Consider the following 13,731-nt stretch of genomic DNA (forward strand, 5'->3'; position numbering starts at 1 on the left):
CTTGGCTGCTGTCTGGGGTTGGAGTAGAGGGGTGGAGTTTGGTGACGGTGTCGTGGGTTCGGAGACAGAAGCCGGAGGCGGAATAGGAGCTCGAACCTTTAACGGGAGTCCCGACGAGAGCAAAGCAGAGCGTGAAGGTCCAGAGAGGGAAAGAGGAGAACACGTTGTTCCGGTCAGAGGTGAACATGAGCATGTTAGAACACGAACGGAACCACCGGCTGTCTGAACACAGTGAGAGTCCTCCGGTTTCACCGCAACGATTTAAATGGGTTTGGATCATTACTGACAAAAGAAATTCACACTGTCGCTTTGTTTAATTATGTTTTTGTCATTTTGTTCAAGATTTATATTTTTGAATTCAGATCTGCCTAAAAAAAAAATTATTTTAGGGTTAATGGTTTGAGAATGTAGTAAATGAACACTGGAGGAATAATTAATAACAAATTTAAATAAAACGGAATAATTACACCAAGATGCAGTATACATTTTTAGTGGATACGTTGGTGCACATCTTTACATACCCTGTATTTATTCCTCTGTTTTTAACAATGATAAATTCATTAATATAAAACTGGGAGATGGATGATAGGAGAGCATCTGTTTCAGGGCATTTTTTCGATATTTGATTATTGAATATATAAAAATAAAAGTTTAATATTTTTACTGGACAGATTGAAAATAACATCTTTGAATGTGGAAACTTTATGTCTGTAACAAGTCATGCAACAAACAAACATTATATTTCAAATGAAACCAAGATAAACAGAATAAAACCAGTTCAATGTAGATTAAAGTCAGAATGACAACAATGTGTAAAAACTGTGTTTAAATGTGAATATTTACTGCTGAAAAAAAGAGAAACATCTGGACTGAGATCCAGCAGTGCTTCATTTTATTCTTCTATAAAATATCCATCATGACTACATAAATTTATAGTCAATTTATAGACAATCACTCGAGTGGATTGTGTATCTTTGTCGCCCCCACGTGGCTCATTTCAATATTACAACTCTGACCGTCACTGCTGAGCATTTAGGACTTTAATAATACTGAATTTAAGCAGAAATAATAAAAGCAATAAAGAATTATAATCAGACTGAGTACAAATACAGAAGAACGCAGACAATACGTGACCTCTCAGACCTGCTTTTAAGATTCTCCACTTTTTAAAAGGAAACTTAACGTGTCTTTTTATTCAGCTTTTAATTGAGCTTTTGTTTTAATTTATTGCATTTTTTTCTTCTTTTTTACGTCCTTTTTCTTGCACTTTCCATCCGACCGAGACGAGCCGAGAGACAAACGGCTGCGATGGGACACTTCATAACGCCGAGAATTTCTTCCTTTATTGTAAAAATGTCGAAGGTTCGTGAGAACCGAGCTGAAAGGAAACGAGCTGCGCCAGATGTGGGAAGAGTCCTTTTAAATGTACTTTATTTGGTTGCTTGTTCTCAGCAGAATTAACAAACACAGACTTTAATAAAAGAGAAATCACAACAATAAATAATCAACTTTGAGTTTTATTGAACTGAAATCAGAAAGTCGTGTAACGCTTAAAACTAAACAACGATCCAGCGAAATATAAAAAAACAAAAACAAAACCCAACATGGACAGTTATTTTTATAACAAAGACGGTAAAAGTATAAAAACAGAATTGGTGTCGTGATGTGCTTAAAGGAGTGGACGGATTCAACTGAACGGTTTTAAGAATTCAGCTCTGAATCACGTGCAGATAAACACGACTCGAACTGTGGATGTGACTCCTCAAACGGTTCAACTGAAACCAGCTCAGATTAAGGCGGTAAAAAGGAACGAGTGACCACAAAGGCGTCGTTATACAAACAGAAGTCATGAATCTGTAGACGCCAACGTCCTCTGATTGACAGTTTTAACACTCAACCAAAACCTCAGAGGATTTATATCAGTTTAAAAACTGCAGAAATGTTTTCACGTTAGTCGCGCTGCTGAACTCTGACAGAAATTTAGTTACAAAAACACAAACATGAATATTCTTCATTGCTCAAGTAAACTGGAGCTCTGCATTGAACTGAAGCAGCTTTTTATAAACTTATACAAATTAATATAAACATGAAATAATTCTCAGTTTCAAAGTAGTGATCCCCAAAATGAGCCTCAACGTAAAGACTGTAAATATTCATGTAAATCAGTTCATAGAAAACATTTCTGTCAAAATATTAAGCGTCACTTTTGTACTTTAGCTGCACAACGAAAACCTGGTTTTAACATTTAGAGCAGAACGAAGCTTCGTCTTGTAAACATCGTAAAAAGCTTAAATCAAACATCTTCCATCTTGAAGCAGCTGCCGATAAGAGTTCAAAGGGTTCGACGACCAGCAAACCTCCCGGGACTCAAACATGTCACTCAAAATAAAAAGGCTCAGAGGTCACTTTATTAGTGACGAAAACAAAAGTCGTAAGTAGAAAGTAAAACGCAGTCGAAGCCTGTCGAACACAAATGAAGGAGCTCTAGACCAGTTAATGGAACACGTTCTGGAAAACCTGCTGAGTGGCAGAAATCTTCCAATCAAGCTCATCGATTAACCCGACATCTCAACTTAGTCATAATTCATTTGAAAGTCTGACTCTTCGTCTCTCACACTCAACCTGGAAAACACTAAAAACTATTGTATTGGTGGTTTATCGCCCGGATCCACTCGGAGCTCCGAGGCTGAGCCCGACCTCCTCGTCCTTTAGGTCCCGACCCGAAGCTCATGAGCGTCGGTGACGGTCAGAACGTAGATCGAGTGGTTCGAACCCAAACCCTCCGAATCCAGAGATACTTCCACTCCTCCGCTTACGGCAGGAACTCTGTCCCGACCCAATAGAAGAAATCCACCGTATTTTGGCCTCGAACCGCCCGCTGAAGGTCACGACCCACTGAAAGGTCACGACCCACTGAAAGGTCACGACCCGATGAAGGTCGCGGCCCGATGAAAGGTCACGACGCATCTGAAGGTCACGACCCACTGAAAGGTCACGGCCCGAAGAAGGTCGCGGCCCGATGAAGGTCGCTGCCCGCTGAAAGGTCACAACCCGCTGAAGGTCACGGCCCGATGAAGGTGACGGCCTGCTGAAAGGTCGCGGCCCGATGAAGGTCACGACCCGCTGAAGGTCACGACCCACTGAAGGTCACAGCCTGCTGAAGGTCACGACCCGATGAAGGTCACGACCCGATGAAGGTCACGACCAGCTGAAGGTCACGACCCGATGAAGGTCACGGCCCGATGAAGGTCACGACCAGATGAAGGTCACGACTCATCTGAAGGTCACGACCCGATGAAGGTGACGGCCCGATGAAGGTCACGGCCCGCTGAAGGTCACAGCCCGCTGAAAGGTCACGGCCCGATGAAGGTCACGGCCCGATGAAGGTCACGACCAGCTGAAGGTCACGACCTGCTGAAGGTCACGACCTGCTGAAGGTCACAACCAGCTGAAGGTCACGACCTGCTGAAAGGAGCCTGGAACAGTTAAAAGATGTTTAATCATTTAAGCCGGAAATAAAAGAAAAGACAAAAAGAGTGTAAACAGTAGAAGAAGCGACGTGTTCAGTTCATGTCAGACTTACAGCTTGTGTCTCCGGCTTCTGTTTGCAGAAATATGTAAAGATGGCGGCCAGGATGATGATGATGATGATGGTGATGAAGAGGAGCAGCAGCGGGATCACGACGAACAGCCTGATCCGACCAGCTGGAGAGGAAGAGTCAAATAAAGTCACCGAAAACAGAGCAAACACACGACGCCGACGAACCCTCCGAGTTTCAGCGCTCGCTCACCGCTCACAGCGCCCCCTGCTGGATCCGGAGCAGGAAGCTCTCTGGTCACCAGCCACGACTCTGTTGTCCAACGTTTGAAGGAGTTTGACTCTAGAAAACATGAATCCATCCGTCGGAAAGAGTTCTCCATGAATTCAGCATCTTCATTTGAGGTCAATGAACATCTGAAGAAAACTACTCACCGACAGAAAGCCGGACGACCGGAGCGTCTGCCGGGTTCCTGAACTTCGGCAGGTAACACCGGTACCTGCCGTCATCGGACGCCGTCACGTTCCTGATTTTGAGCGACACGTTTCCGCGCGCCAGTTCGGCGGCGAGTATCTCCGTCCTCCCGACGTACGCCGCCAGTTTCATGTGGCGGTCTACTCTGCCGTTCCGGTTGAGGTGGACGTACTCCACCCGGCCGAGCCGGTCCGGCTTCAGGTCCGGTTTGGACCACTCCACCGTCAGGCGCCGGGCGTCCTCCGCCGGCTCCACGTAGCACGGCAGGATGACGTCATCGCCCGGGGCAACGACGACCAACTCGGTCTGACAAATGACCCGAGACTCACCTGTGGAAAAAGACGGAGAGTTTGATGAATCATGTTCAGAAATCTGATCTTCAGCTTCACAGAAATCTTGGTTCAGATCCGCCCAATTCAGCTTTTGTTTTATTTGTGTTAGAAACATGACTCAGAGGCTGGATTCAAAATCAAACATATCGGACATTTATTCTTGCAAGAAGGAGCAAATACATGTCCACTCAAAGAAAGATGTCCAGCATTTCTCAGCGTCTCTCCTCCGTAGTTCAGCTTTTATACAGTGTGACAAACAGTTGACATCCATCCCCGTTCCCTTTACATCTGAGTTCAGTTGTAGGTCACAAGATAATGGACGTCGTAACATATGGACGTCATAAATTAGACCGTGCTGTGCACAGATAGTACTGAGTGAGGTCGTAGGTCACAGGATCCAGACAGGAGACGTCATGTCTGAGACCATGCTGTGCACAGATAAATAGGTCCTCTTTCCTGAGACAATAAGAACATGTTGTGCAACAGATAGACAAACATTCGACAAGTATGATGAGTTCATTATTTTTCAATCAATTTGTTAAGTAATCAGTTTATTACGGTGATATTTATTATTGTTTTGGATCATTTCTGACAAAAGAAATTGACACTGTCACTTTGTTTAATTATGTTTTTGTCATTTTGGTGAAGTTTTATATTTTTAAATGAACCCTCGTGCTGTCTTCGTGGACACAATACGAGAGCTGCGTTCGTCACAAAAGGTGCTTCGTCCATTTCTTTTTTTCAAACCTCAATATCCAACTTGATTCCAATTTATTGACACTGATTTTAAACTTTTTTTTTTTTTTACATTTATGGTCAATAGACCTCACTTTCATGAAATTTGTACTCATTTTTGAGAAAAGAAAAGTGTAAATTGTCAATTATATTTATTATAATGAAAATAAAATATTAATTCCTTGATAGATTATCACAGACTGATTATCATCAGACAACAAGAAACAAACAAAGTGAAGATCTGGAAACTTCGGGGCATGTTTTACATTCGTGTTTAAAACAAAGACTAAAATATTTAACCAGTTCTTAAATTAGAGGAATATTTTCTGTTGATCGATTTGTCTCGGCACCGTTTTGAAGCAACATTTAAGATTGGGATATTTGTAGAGTCATTAAGACTTCACCAGTGACATGAGCAAATTACATTCAGGGTTTCTTATGTTCCCGCCTTCCTGAGGGTTATAAACTTTAACGGTTTTGGAAGTAGGCCAAAACAACCAGAAAAAAACATGAAGTTGGCGCCTTTTTGTTTCTTCTTCACCATTGAACAAAGCACCACTTGTAACTGGAGCAGATCTGTGACCAGATCAAGAGCATTTTATTTCATGCTTTATGTGTCATCAGGTAAATGTGGAGAACACCTGAAACAGACTAGTCAGTAAAACCAAAAGCATTATAGATTTAAATATCCCTTCTGATTCAGCCTGAAACCCTCTGATCTGAATCCAATGACTCAGTCTAAAACTAAAAGAAGATTTCACTTTACTGCAGTTTAAAGTGTCCACATACACTAAATGTTCATCTGTTGATAGACAGCGAGTTGTATTTGGTAAAAAATAGTCCGTTCAAATCTGAACAGATATGATACTCCCATTTTTAGAGAAAGCGTGACTTAGACTATTATACGAAAATCTCTGGTGTCCTTTAATATGAAACTTTTACAAAAGAAAAGTCCTTGCCGAACTAGCCTCAGAATCATCACGTTTTAAGTTTTTATTCAGATTTAATGTGAATTTTCTGTTCGCCGTCATCACTTTAGATATTACAGAGCAAAGCAGAAATCCTAACAGTGAATTCGGCGTGGTTATTTGACCATAAATGTAAATAAAACGTCGGCTAACAGCTACCACATTAACTTGTAAACATATTATGACGTTATCCGCCAGCGTGTCCGTATTATCCGCTCTTACCTTTAACGGGAGTCCCGACGAGAGCAAAGCAGAGCGTGAAGGTCCAGAGAGGGAAAGAGGAGAACACGTTGTTCCGGTCAGAGGTGAACATGAGCATGTTAGAACACGAACGGAACCACCGGCTGTCTGAACACAGTGAGAGTCCTCCGGTTTCACCGCAACGATTTGAATGGATTTGCGTCTGACGTCATGGAACTTCCGGGGCTGCGTCTCTGCGTCACTGCGTGACGACCGATACGATTACGTCTTTGTTTTTTGTTTTTTTTTCCGTGATGAGTTTCCCATGGAGATATTTATTATTGTTTTGGATCATTTCTGACAAAAGAAATTCACACTGTCGCTTTGTTTAATTATGTTTTAGTCATTTTGTTCAAGATTTATATTTTTAAATTAAGATCTGCATAAAAGAAAAAAAGTATTTTGATATTTTGGTGAATTTCCGATTCATTTTGTTTGTAGGTGAATATAGCCCACAATCCCCACAAATCCCTCTTTTCAATCACAGAACAACACGTGTCTTTTATATCGGGTGTTCAGATTAAATCATGACTGAGATTGAAAACTCCCTCATGTCTAAAAAATTCTGTAAAGTTCTGGGCTGATTTATGACAACATGAGTTGTCTTTCCTTATGAACAGCTGATTGTTGAATGAATGTTTTTAATCTGATCAGGTGCTCCTGTGGCATACACAAAAACAAATGTATAATTTGCTGTCATTAATAGGGAAGAAACTACAGATGATCTTTTGTATTATCATTATTATTATGATTTTATCAAGTAGAGAAAGAATCAGAAAAATACTCATCAGAAGATCCCAGAGCCTGAAGTGATGTCTTTAAATTATTTATTTCATCAAAAGATGTTTTAATAATGACAAAATAAAGCAGCAGAATACAAACAAATGTTGGTAAAAAAAAAAAGATCTTTTGATGGATTAATCAACTAATTTAACACGAAAAACAAATGTAAATGTTATATATTTCCTTTTAAAGTACATAAATAATCTATCTTTTCTATTTCATAGTGATTGAAAACAACTTTTAAACATCTTCAATTTATTTCTCAGTGACCTGATAGGAATATGGTGAGGTGAGGTGAGGTGAGGTTAGGTTAGGTAGTTACTTTATTAATCCCCGAGGGTAAATTTTTTCGCTACAGCAGCATACAGAAGCAATAAGATAAAAATAGAACAATAGAAAAGCAATAAAGTAGCAGTAAAAAATATAAAATATAAAATGCACAGTATATACAGTATATACAGTACAGTATATATATCTATATATATTATATACAAACAACCAAGAAACACAGTCAACATTGTTATTGTTATGTGATGGATTTTGCCAGAGGTGAGTTATTGTACAGTCTTATTGCAGTGGGCAGGAATGATCTCCTGTATCAGGAATGATCTCCTGTATCTGGAATGATCTCCTGTATCTGGAATGATCTCCTGTATCAGGAACGATCTCCTGTATCAGGAATGATCTCCTGTATCAGGAACGATCTCCTGTATCTGGAATGATCTCCTGTATCAGGAATGATCTCCTGTATCAGGAATGATCTCCTGGATCAGGAATGATCTCATGTATCTGGAATGATCTCCTGTATCAGGAATGATCTCCTGTATCTGGAATGATCTCCTGTATCAGGAATGATCTCCTGTATCTGTCCTTGTGACAGCGGAGCTGGAGGAGTCTTTTGGAGAACGTCCTCCTCTGTCCCTGTAGCAGGTGGAGAGGATGGTCAGGATTATGCAATATGGATAATAGTTTCCTCAGCGTCCTCCTCTCCACCACCTTTTCCAGACTGTCCAGTTTGTAGCCGATGATGGAGCCGGCCTTCTTAACCAGTTTATTAAGTCTGTTGGTGTCACCGGCTCCAATGCTGCCCCCCCCCCCCCCACCAGACTACTAGAAGTACAGTTCACTGGCCACAACAGATGGTAGAACATCTCCAACATCTCGCTGCACACATTGAAGGATCGAAGTTTCCTCAAGAAAAAGAGTTGACTCATCCCCTTCTTGTAGACAGCGTTGATGTTGGTCTTCCAGTTCAGTCTGTTGTCGATGAACACACCCAGGTACTTGTACTCTTCCACCATGTCCACCTCCTCTCCCAGAACTCTCAGCGGTTGTGGAGCCGTCGTCTTCCTCCTGAAGTCGACCACCATCTCTCTGGTCTTGGCCACGTTCAGGAGCAGCTGATTTCTTCCCGCCCACTCCACAAAGTCCTCCACTACTGCCCTGTACTCGTCCTTCCGTCCATCCCTTATACATCCTACCACTGCAGAGTCATCAGAGAACTTCTGCAGATGTCTTGACTCTGAGTTGTACTGGAAGTCAGTTGTGTAGAAGGTGAGCAGGAAGGGGGACAGAACAGTTCCCTGAGGCGCTCCAATACCACTGATCACCGCATTAGACAGCACACTGCCCAGATGGACAAACTGTGGTCTGCCTGTCAGGTGGTCAGTGATCCAGGAGATGGTGGACGTGTCCACCCCCACCACCCCCCCACCACCTGCAGCTTCTCACTCAGCAGCAGTGGTTGGATGGTGTTAAATGTACTGGAGAAATCAAAGAAAGTGATTCTCACAGAGTCACCGGTTCCGTCCAGGTGAGACTGAGCTCGTTGCAGCAGGTAGATGATGGCGTCGTCCACTCCCACATGAGGCTGGTACACAAATTGCAGAGGGTCCAGTGAAGATCTCACCAGCGGCCTGAGGTGGGCCAAGACCAGCCTCTCCAGCACCTTCATCACATGAGATGTGAGGGCAACCGGTCGGTAGTCGTTAAGGCCGGATGGAGTCGTCTTCTTGGGGACAGGAACCAGGCAGGACGTCTTCCACAGCACCGGGACTTCCTCCTGCTTCAGGCTCAGGTTGAAGAGGTGTTGTAGGACCTCAGCCAGCTGGACGGCGCAGGTCTTCAGGACCCCGGGGCTGATGCCGTCAGGCCCTGCAGCCTTGCGCTGGTGGATTCTCTCCAGCTGTCTCCTAACCTGGCCAGTCGTCACAAAGAGAGGGGTGGGGGGGTGGGGTGGGGGGTCAGGGTGTCGATGGAGGAAGAGCCCTTTAAGATTGAGGGCTCTATGCAGTTCACCAGGGGGGCAGGGGGGGTGGGGGAGGCAGCAGAGGTGTTTGGGAGGTGTGAGGTGTGGAGGAGACGGATGAGGGTGGTGAACTAAACCTGTTGAAGAAACAGTTTAGCTCATTGGACCTCTCCAGGTTCCCCCTGGTTGTCTCTCTCTCAAGGTTCCCCCTGGTTGTCTCTCTCTCCAGGTTCCCCCTGGTTGTTCCTCTCCAGGTTCCCCCTGGTTGTTCCTCTCCAGGTTCCCCCTGATTGTTCCTCTCCAGGTTCCCCGTGGTTGTCTCTCTCTCCCCTTGAACCCAGTAATCTCCTTCATACCGGTCCACACCTCCCTCACGTTGTTCTGCTGGAGTTTATCCTCCAGCTTCCTCATTTAGGAGTCCTTGCACTCCCTGAGCTTTTCCTTCAGGTGGCGCTGCACTCTCCTGAGCTCCTCCCTGTCCCCAGACCTGAAGGCTGCTTTCTTCTTGTTAAGAAGAACTTTCAGGTTTCAGGTTCCGGTGAAACACATGATGCTGCACTCCCGGTACTCTCTCTGGGTCTTTACCAGCGCCGAGCTCGTCCGTCTTGTTGGCCAACGACCTCACGTTCCCCATTAAGATCTCCGGTACCGCTGGTTTATATTTCCTCCTCTTCGCCTTCAGTTGAGCTCCAGCTCTACAAGCCCGACGTCTTCTCCGAAGTTCGTCCAGGATCTCAGGCCTCGCTCCGGGCAACAGCAGTAGAGGTGTGCTCAGCGCGATCAGCTGATCACCAGAGTAAACAATGGCCCCGGTCCACTGTGCGTAGCTCTCCGTTAAGAAGAAGGAAAAAAGTAGAAGAGCCACCAGAAAAGAGGAAATGTTACGGTCCATTGTCTGACCGTTAACTTAACACACGTGAAGAAAAAAAACCAAACAACAACTCCGAAGAGAGAAGAAAGAAAAATACTTGAAACCAAACACACTCGGGGAGCTGCTGTAACAGGCTGCCTCTAGCACGGCGCCACCGTGGACAACATGTCTACATGCATGTTTTGCTGAAGTTCCTCTTCCACCTGGACTCTGCAGCGCTCCTTCACAGAGTCTGAAAAAGTCAGGAACAGTCTTGGAGACTGTCCTTGATGCAAAACTGTGTTAGTTTGGAAAAAGGTCAGCAGAGGGCGCTGTGAGTCGAGCTGGTTTAATCTGAAGAGGTGACAGCTGAGCTGTTGCTTGGTGAGTTAGCGCCCCCTGTGAATGTGGACGGTGTTGCTGACTTTTGACATGGAGGTTGATGGAGTTTAGTTTTATTCCCAAATATAACTTCCCACTTGAATTCACACGGAGGGCTGCTGTCATCTCTCATGAATCTGCATCTCTTTTATGTCTCAGAGGGAAACTTTGGTTTCTCTGAAAGATCATTAACAGGCAACGTTTCAAAACCTCGTTGAAACTAAATTTGTTGTGAAGGTTTTTCCAGGAGACTCTTCCACCAAACTGCCTGACAACATTACATGAATGAAACGGACTGTGTTGTACTCTGGTGTATTGTTGGTGGGCAGCGACTCGCTTTTGGAGCCTCTTGAGGCCATTTGAAGAACTGTCAGTCTGCAGCCTCTGGGCCAATCACAGGGGAGCTTTGAGGCTGTGCTTTCATGGAAATGGAAGAAGTGTGTTTTTAGGACAAAACCTGTTTTTTAGAACGTTTCAAAGTTGGTGGGGAGAATTTGTCAATAAATGGACGGCTCAAACTCAAAGACATCAGAAACAGTCGGTTGAAAGGCGAAGCGTCTCGTAGGAAGAGCTGCACAGGAAGAGGAAGTTGTGGTGTTCGTTGCACTTGGGCCGGATCTCGGTCTGATGCTGACAGTCGGCAGGAAGACGACATGGAGGTCAGAGCTCTCTGCATCAGACTGGGTGAGCACCACAGTCTCAGGTTTCTGCTTCTTCTTTCAAAGTTGGACATGTTCCATTATAAAAGTTCTTCTTCTTCTAACCCACTCATTTCTCTCCTCGTCTTTCCAGCGATGTTTGTATTCGTTGCACACGTCCAGTACAGCAGTAAGTAGCACTCAATTCTACACCAGCTTTTACAAAGCACTTTTTTGGAATATAGATGTTCCTGATTGGGTCCAAAACAAACCTTCAATCAAATATTTGAACTATCGTATCTGTTTCCATGACGTCACGTGAAGTCGTACGTTTGAGTTTGTTCGTCTCTTCTGATTTGGTGACGTCTACGATGGACGTCCTGTTTTGTCCGGCTGTGGCCGGTTCATTGGAGGCAGATCTTGTCCTAACGCCGTCCGTCTCCCTCAGATGCGGCTCTTCGTATTGTTCCCGACAGACTGCAGCTGTTTCAGTACGAGTCCGTCTCCTTTCACTGTGAGGGTCTTAACGGCTCCGGTCAGTCGAGCGGGATCAGGAACGCCGCCGGCTTTATTTCAGTCTGTAACGATACGCGGACGGCGGCAGCGTCGTGCACCATCCCACGAGCCTACGTAGGAGACAGCGGAGAGTACTGGTGTGAGACCGAAGGAGGACAGAGAAGCGGCGCCGTCACGATCACCGTCACCGGTGAGTTCAGGTTTCCGTGACGACCTGCTGCGTGAATCGAATTGTTGAAGTGGAAATAAAAGAGGTGTTTTTGTTCCAGCTGGTTCTGTGGTGCTGCAGAGTCCCGTCTCTCCTGTGAAGGAAGGAGACTGTGTGATTCTGCGCTGCAGAACAAAGACGACCACTTCTTCCCTCTTCCCAGCTGACTTCTACAAAGATGGCGTCCCGGTGGGGAGCAGCTCCGCAGGAGAGATGAGCGTCCACCGTGTTTCTACGGCCGACGAAGGACTCTACAAGTGCAGCTTCTCCAACAGTGGAGAATCAGCAGAGAGCCGGCTGGCTGTCAGAGGTGAAGCACCCAACTGTTTGAACTTAACGCCTCGAAAATCAACGCCGGTTCATCTGCAGTGTGAAGACAGAACAACGTTTGACTGCTGGATTTGTTGTCTCATCCTGTTTGAAATGAATCGGTCCTGTTCAGGTTTCACTATGTAGCTACGTAACACTGCAGTGATCCTTGTTCCAGACAACCTGCTGCTCACGGTTGCTGTAAATCTATTCTCTCTTGGTTTTGTCTCGAAGAGACCGGCGTCCTCGCGGGCGAGTCCCGTCGTCTTCACCTCGTGTTCAGGAGCGTGTCCGTCGTTGTGATGGTGGCGCTGCTGCTGCTGCTGCTGGGACTTCTTCACTGGAGGAAACTCCAGCTTACACGGAAATAACACGCGTGCAGCTCGTTGACTGTTGAAGAACTACAACAGAGGAGGTTTGAAATCTGGTGAATCAGCAGAGCGCCAAAAGATGTTTGTTGGATTTTCTCCAGCATCTGTTTTGACTCTTTTTCTCTTGTTCGCGGCGGCGGTTCGTTTTTGAGTGTCGTTGTTTGACAGCTTTGATATTTGTGAAAGCCGTTGGACCTTCTGGTGAGCAGAGAGCCATGAAAACCACGGACGTGCTGAGCGGCTATTTTAAAAGGCCAGACGTGTTTTCTCAGCATCTGTTCTCTGGCTTTTGTTTCACGTTACAGACGCAGGTGATAATTTGAGCTTCTCGAACACAAACCACACGAGAACGAGTTCGTAGACGAGCTTCTCCAGCGGCTCGTTAAAAACGACGCCTCAATATAAGAACAGAATATCAAGTCTGATGATTCACATCAACTTTATACGTTTGATTGATTCATTAAGGGAATAGAATAAGGCTTCTAACATAATTTAATACATGTATACAACCTGATTTTTTTAACATTTAAAAAAAATATGCAAACTATATTTTTACTCAAATATTCACGATGATGTTCGTATGAATGTCATTTATTCATAAAACTATATCTGATAGGATGAAACTACATCTCTGGAAGTTGAAATGTAAATCAGCATCTGGACTATAAAGTTCAATTCAACAGTTGTTTTAATTTGATGTTTCATTTCTTTGACAGAAAACACAGAGAAGCAAATTTATAAGATCAAAGAAAAAATGCAGACGAACGAAACGATGTGGAAAATGTAAAAACCCGACCCAGTAGGAAGCCACGACAACTGGAAGAACATGTTTGTGTTGCAGCTCAAATGACATGAAATCAGTGGAGCAAATACAAAATAAAAGTGATTTTAATTGAACTTTGTCTACTTTGTGTGAACTTTCAATAAATCATTAAAAAGTAGGAGAGACGTGTTTCAGATCAGATCAAGAAGAAAAGTCATTTTGCTGAGTCGTGCTGTTTTAGATTACAGTGCTTTATTTAAATGGAGCTGCAGGACGACCTGCAGTTGGTCTTCAGTCCTCAAAGACTTCCTTCCTCATCAGATCAATTACTGGATGGAAACTTTTTGTCATGACTTGTTACTGTTGGTGATTAAAG

At 44.2% G+C, this 13,731-nt stretch overlaps 2 protein-coding genes across 5 annotated transcripts; one reads left to right on the forward strand and one right to left on the reverse strand.

Moving 5' to 3' along the window:
* Positions 1-1,499: 1,499 nt before the first annotated feature.
* On the reverse strand, positions 1,500-6,424 carry LOC138212029 (myelin-oligodendrocyte glycoprotein-like). Its single transcript, XM_069172270.1, has 5 exons — positions 6,271-6,424; positions 3,974-4,342; positions 3,792-3,881; positions 3,584-3,705; positions 1,500-3,476 (listed from the first exon to the last, which is right to left on the reverse strand). Exons 1-5 carry the CDS (start codon positions 6,365-6,367, stop codon positions 3,456-3,458), a joined length of 699 nt encoding a protein of 232 aa, XP_069028371.1. The 5' UTR covers positions 6,368-6,424; the 3' UTR covers positions 1,500-3,455.
* A 4,516-nt stretch (positions 6,425-10,940) lies between these two features.
* LOC138212011 (high affinity immunoglobulin gamma Fc receptor I-like) lies at positions 10,941-13,489 on the forward strand. Of its 4 annotated transcripts, none has more exons than XM_069172249.1 (4): positions 10,941-11,378; positions 11,637-11,894; positions 11,974-12,222; positions 12,456-13,489. In XM_069172249.1, exons 1-4 carry the CDS (start codon positions 11,204-11,206, stop codon positions 12,590-12,592), a joined length of 819 nt encoding a protein of 272 aa, XP_069028350.1. In that variant the 5' UTR covers positions 10,941-11,203; the 3' UTR covers positions 12,593-13,489. The 4 variants fall into 4 exon arrangements, with proteins under 4 accessions (XP_069028350.1, XP_069028351.1, XP_069028352.1 ...); XM_069172250.1 differs by having other exon boundaries at positions 10,942-11,253; positions 11,343-11,378; positions 11,974-13,489; XM_069172251.1 differs by having other exon boundaries at positions 10,944-11,234; positions 11,343-11,378; positions 11,974-13,489.
* Positions 13,490-13,731: the final 242 nt, after the last annotated feature.

The sequence above is a fragment of the Embiotoca jacksoni genome, unplaced genomic scaffold (assembly GCF_022577435.1).
Source record: "Embiotoca jacksoni isolate LCO1_2020_lvr unplaced genomic scaffold, fEmbJac1.0.p SCAF_51, whole genome shotgun sequence".
In the NCBI taxonomy this organism is placed as follows: Eukaryota; Metazoa; Chordata; class Actinopteri; family Embiotocidae; genus Embiotoca; species Embiotoca jacksoni.

What these genes read in the sequence shown, in the direction of transcription:
- LOC138212029 (XM_069172270.1), bottom strand. Translation starts at nt 6,367, where the DNA reads ATGCTCATGTTCACCTCTGACCGGAACAACGTGTTCTCCTCTTTCCCT. An exon ending in CGTCGGGACTCCCGTTAAAG is followed by an intron (nt 4,343 to 6,270) that starts GTAAGAGCGGAT and finishes CTTTTTCCACAG; the next exon opens with GTGAGTCTCGGGTCATTTGT. An exon ending in AGCAGGGGGCGCTGTGAGCG is followed by an intron (nt 3,706 to 3,791) that starts GTGAGCGAGCGC and finishes CTTCCTCTCCAG; the next exon opens with CTGGTCGGATCAGGCTGTTC.
- LOC138212011 (XM_069172248.1), top strand. Translation starts at nt 11,204, where the DNA reads ATGGAGGTCAGAGCTCTCTGCATCAGACTGGGTGAGCACCACAGTCTC. An exon ending in TGCACACGTCCAGTACAGCA is followed by an intron (nt 11,379 to 11,636) that starts GTAAGTAGCACT and finishes CGTCTCCCTCAG; the next exon opens with ATGCGGCTCTTCGTATTGTT. An exon ending in CGTCACGATCACCGTCACCG is followed by an intron (nt 11,895 to 11,973) that starts GTGAGTTCAGGT and finishes TTTTTGTTCCAG; the next exon opens with CTGGTTCTGTGGTGCTGCAG.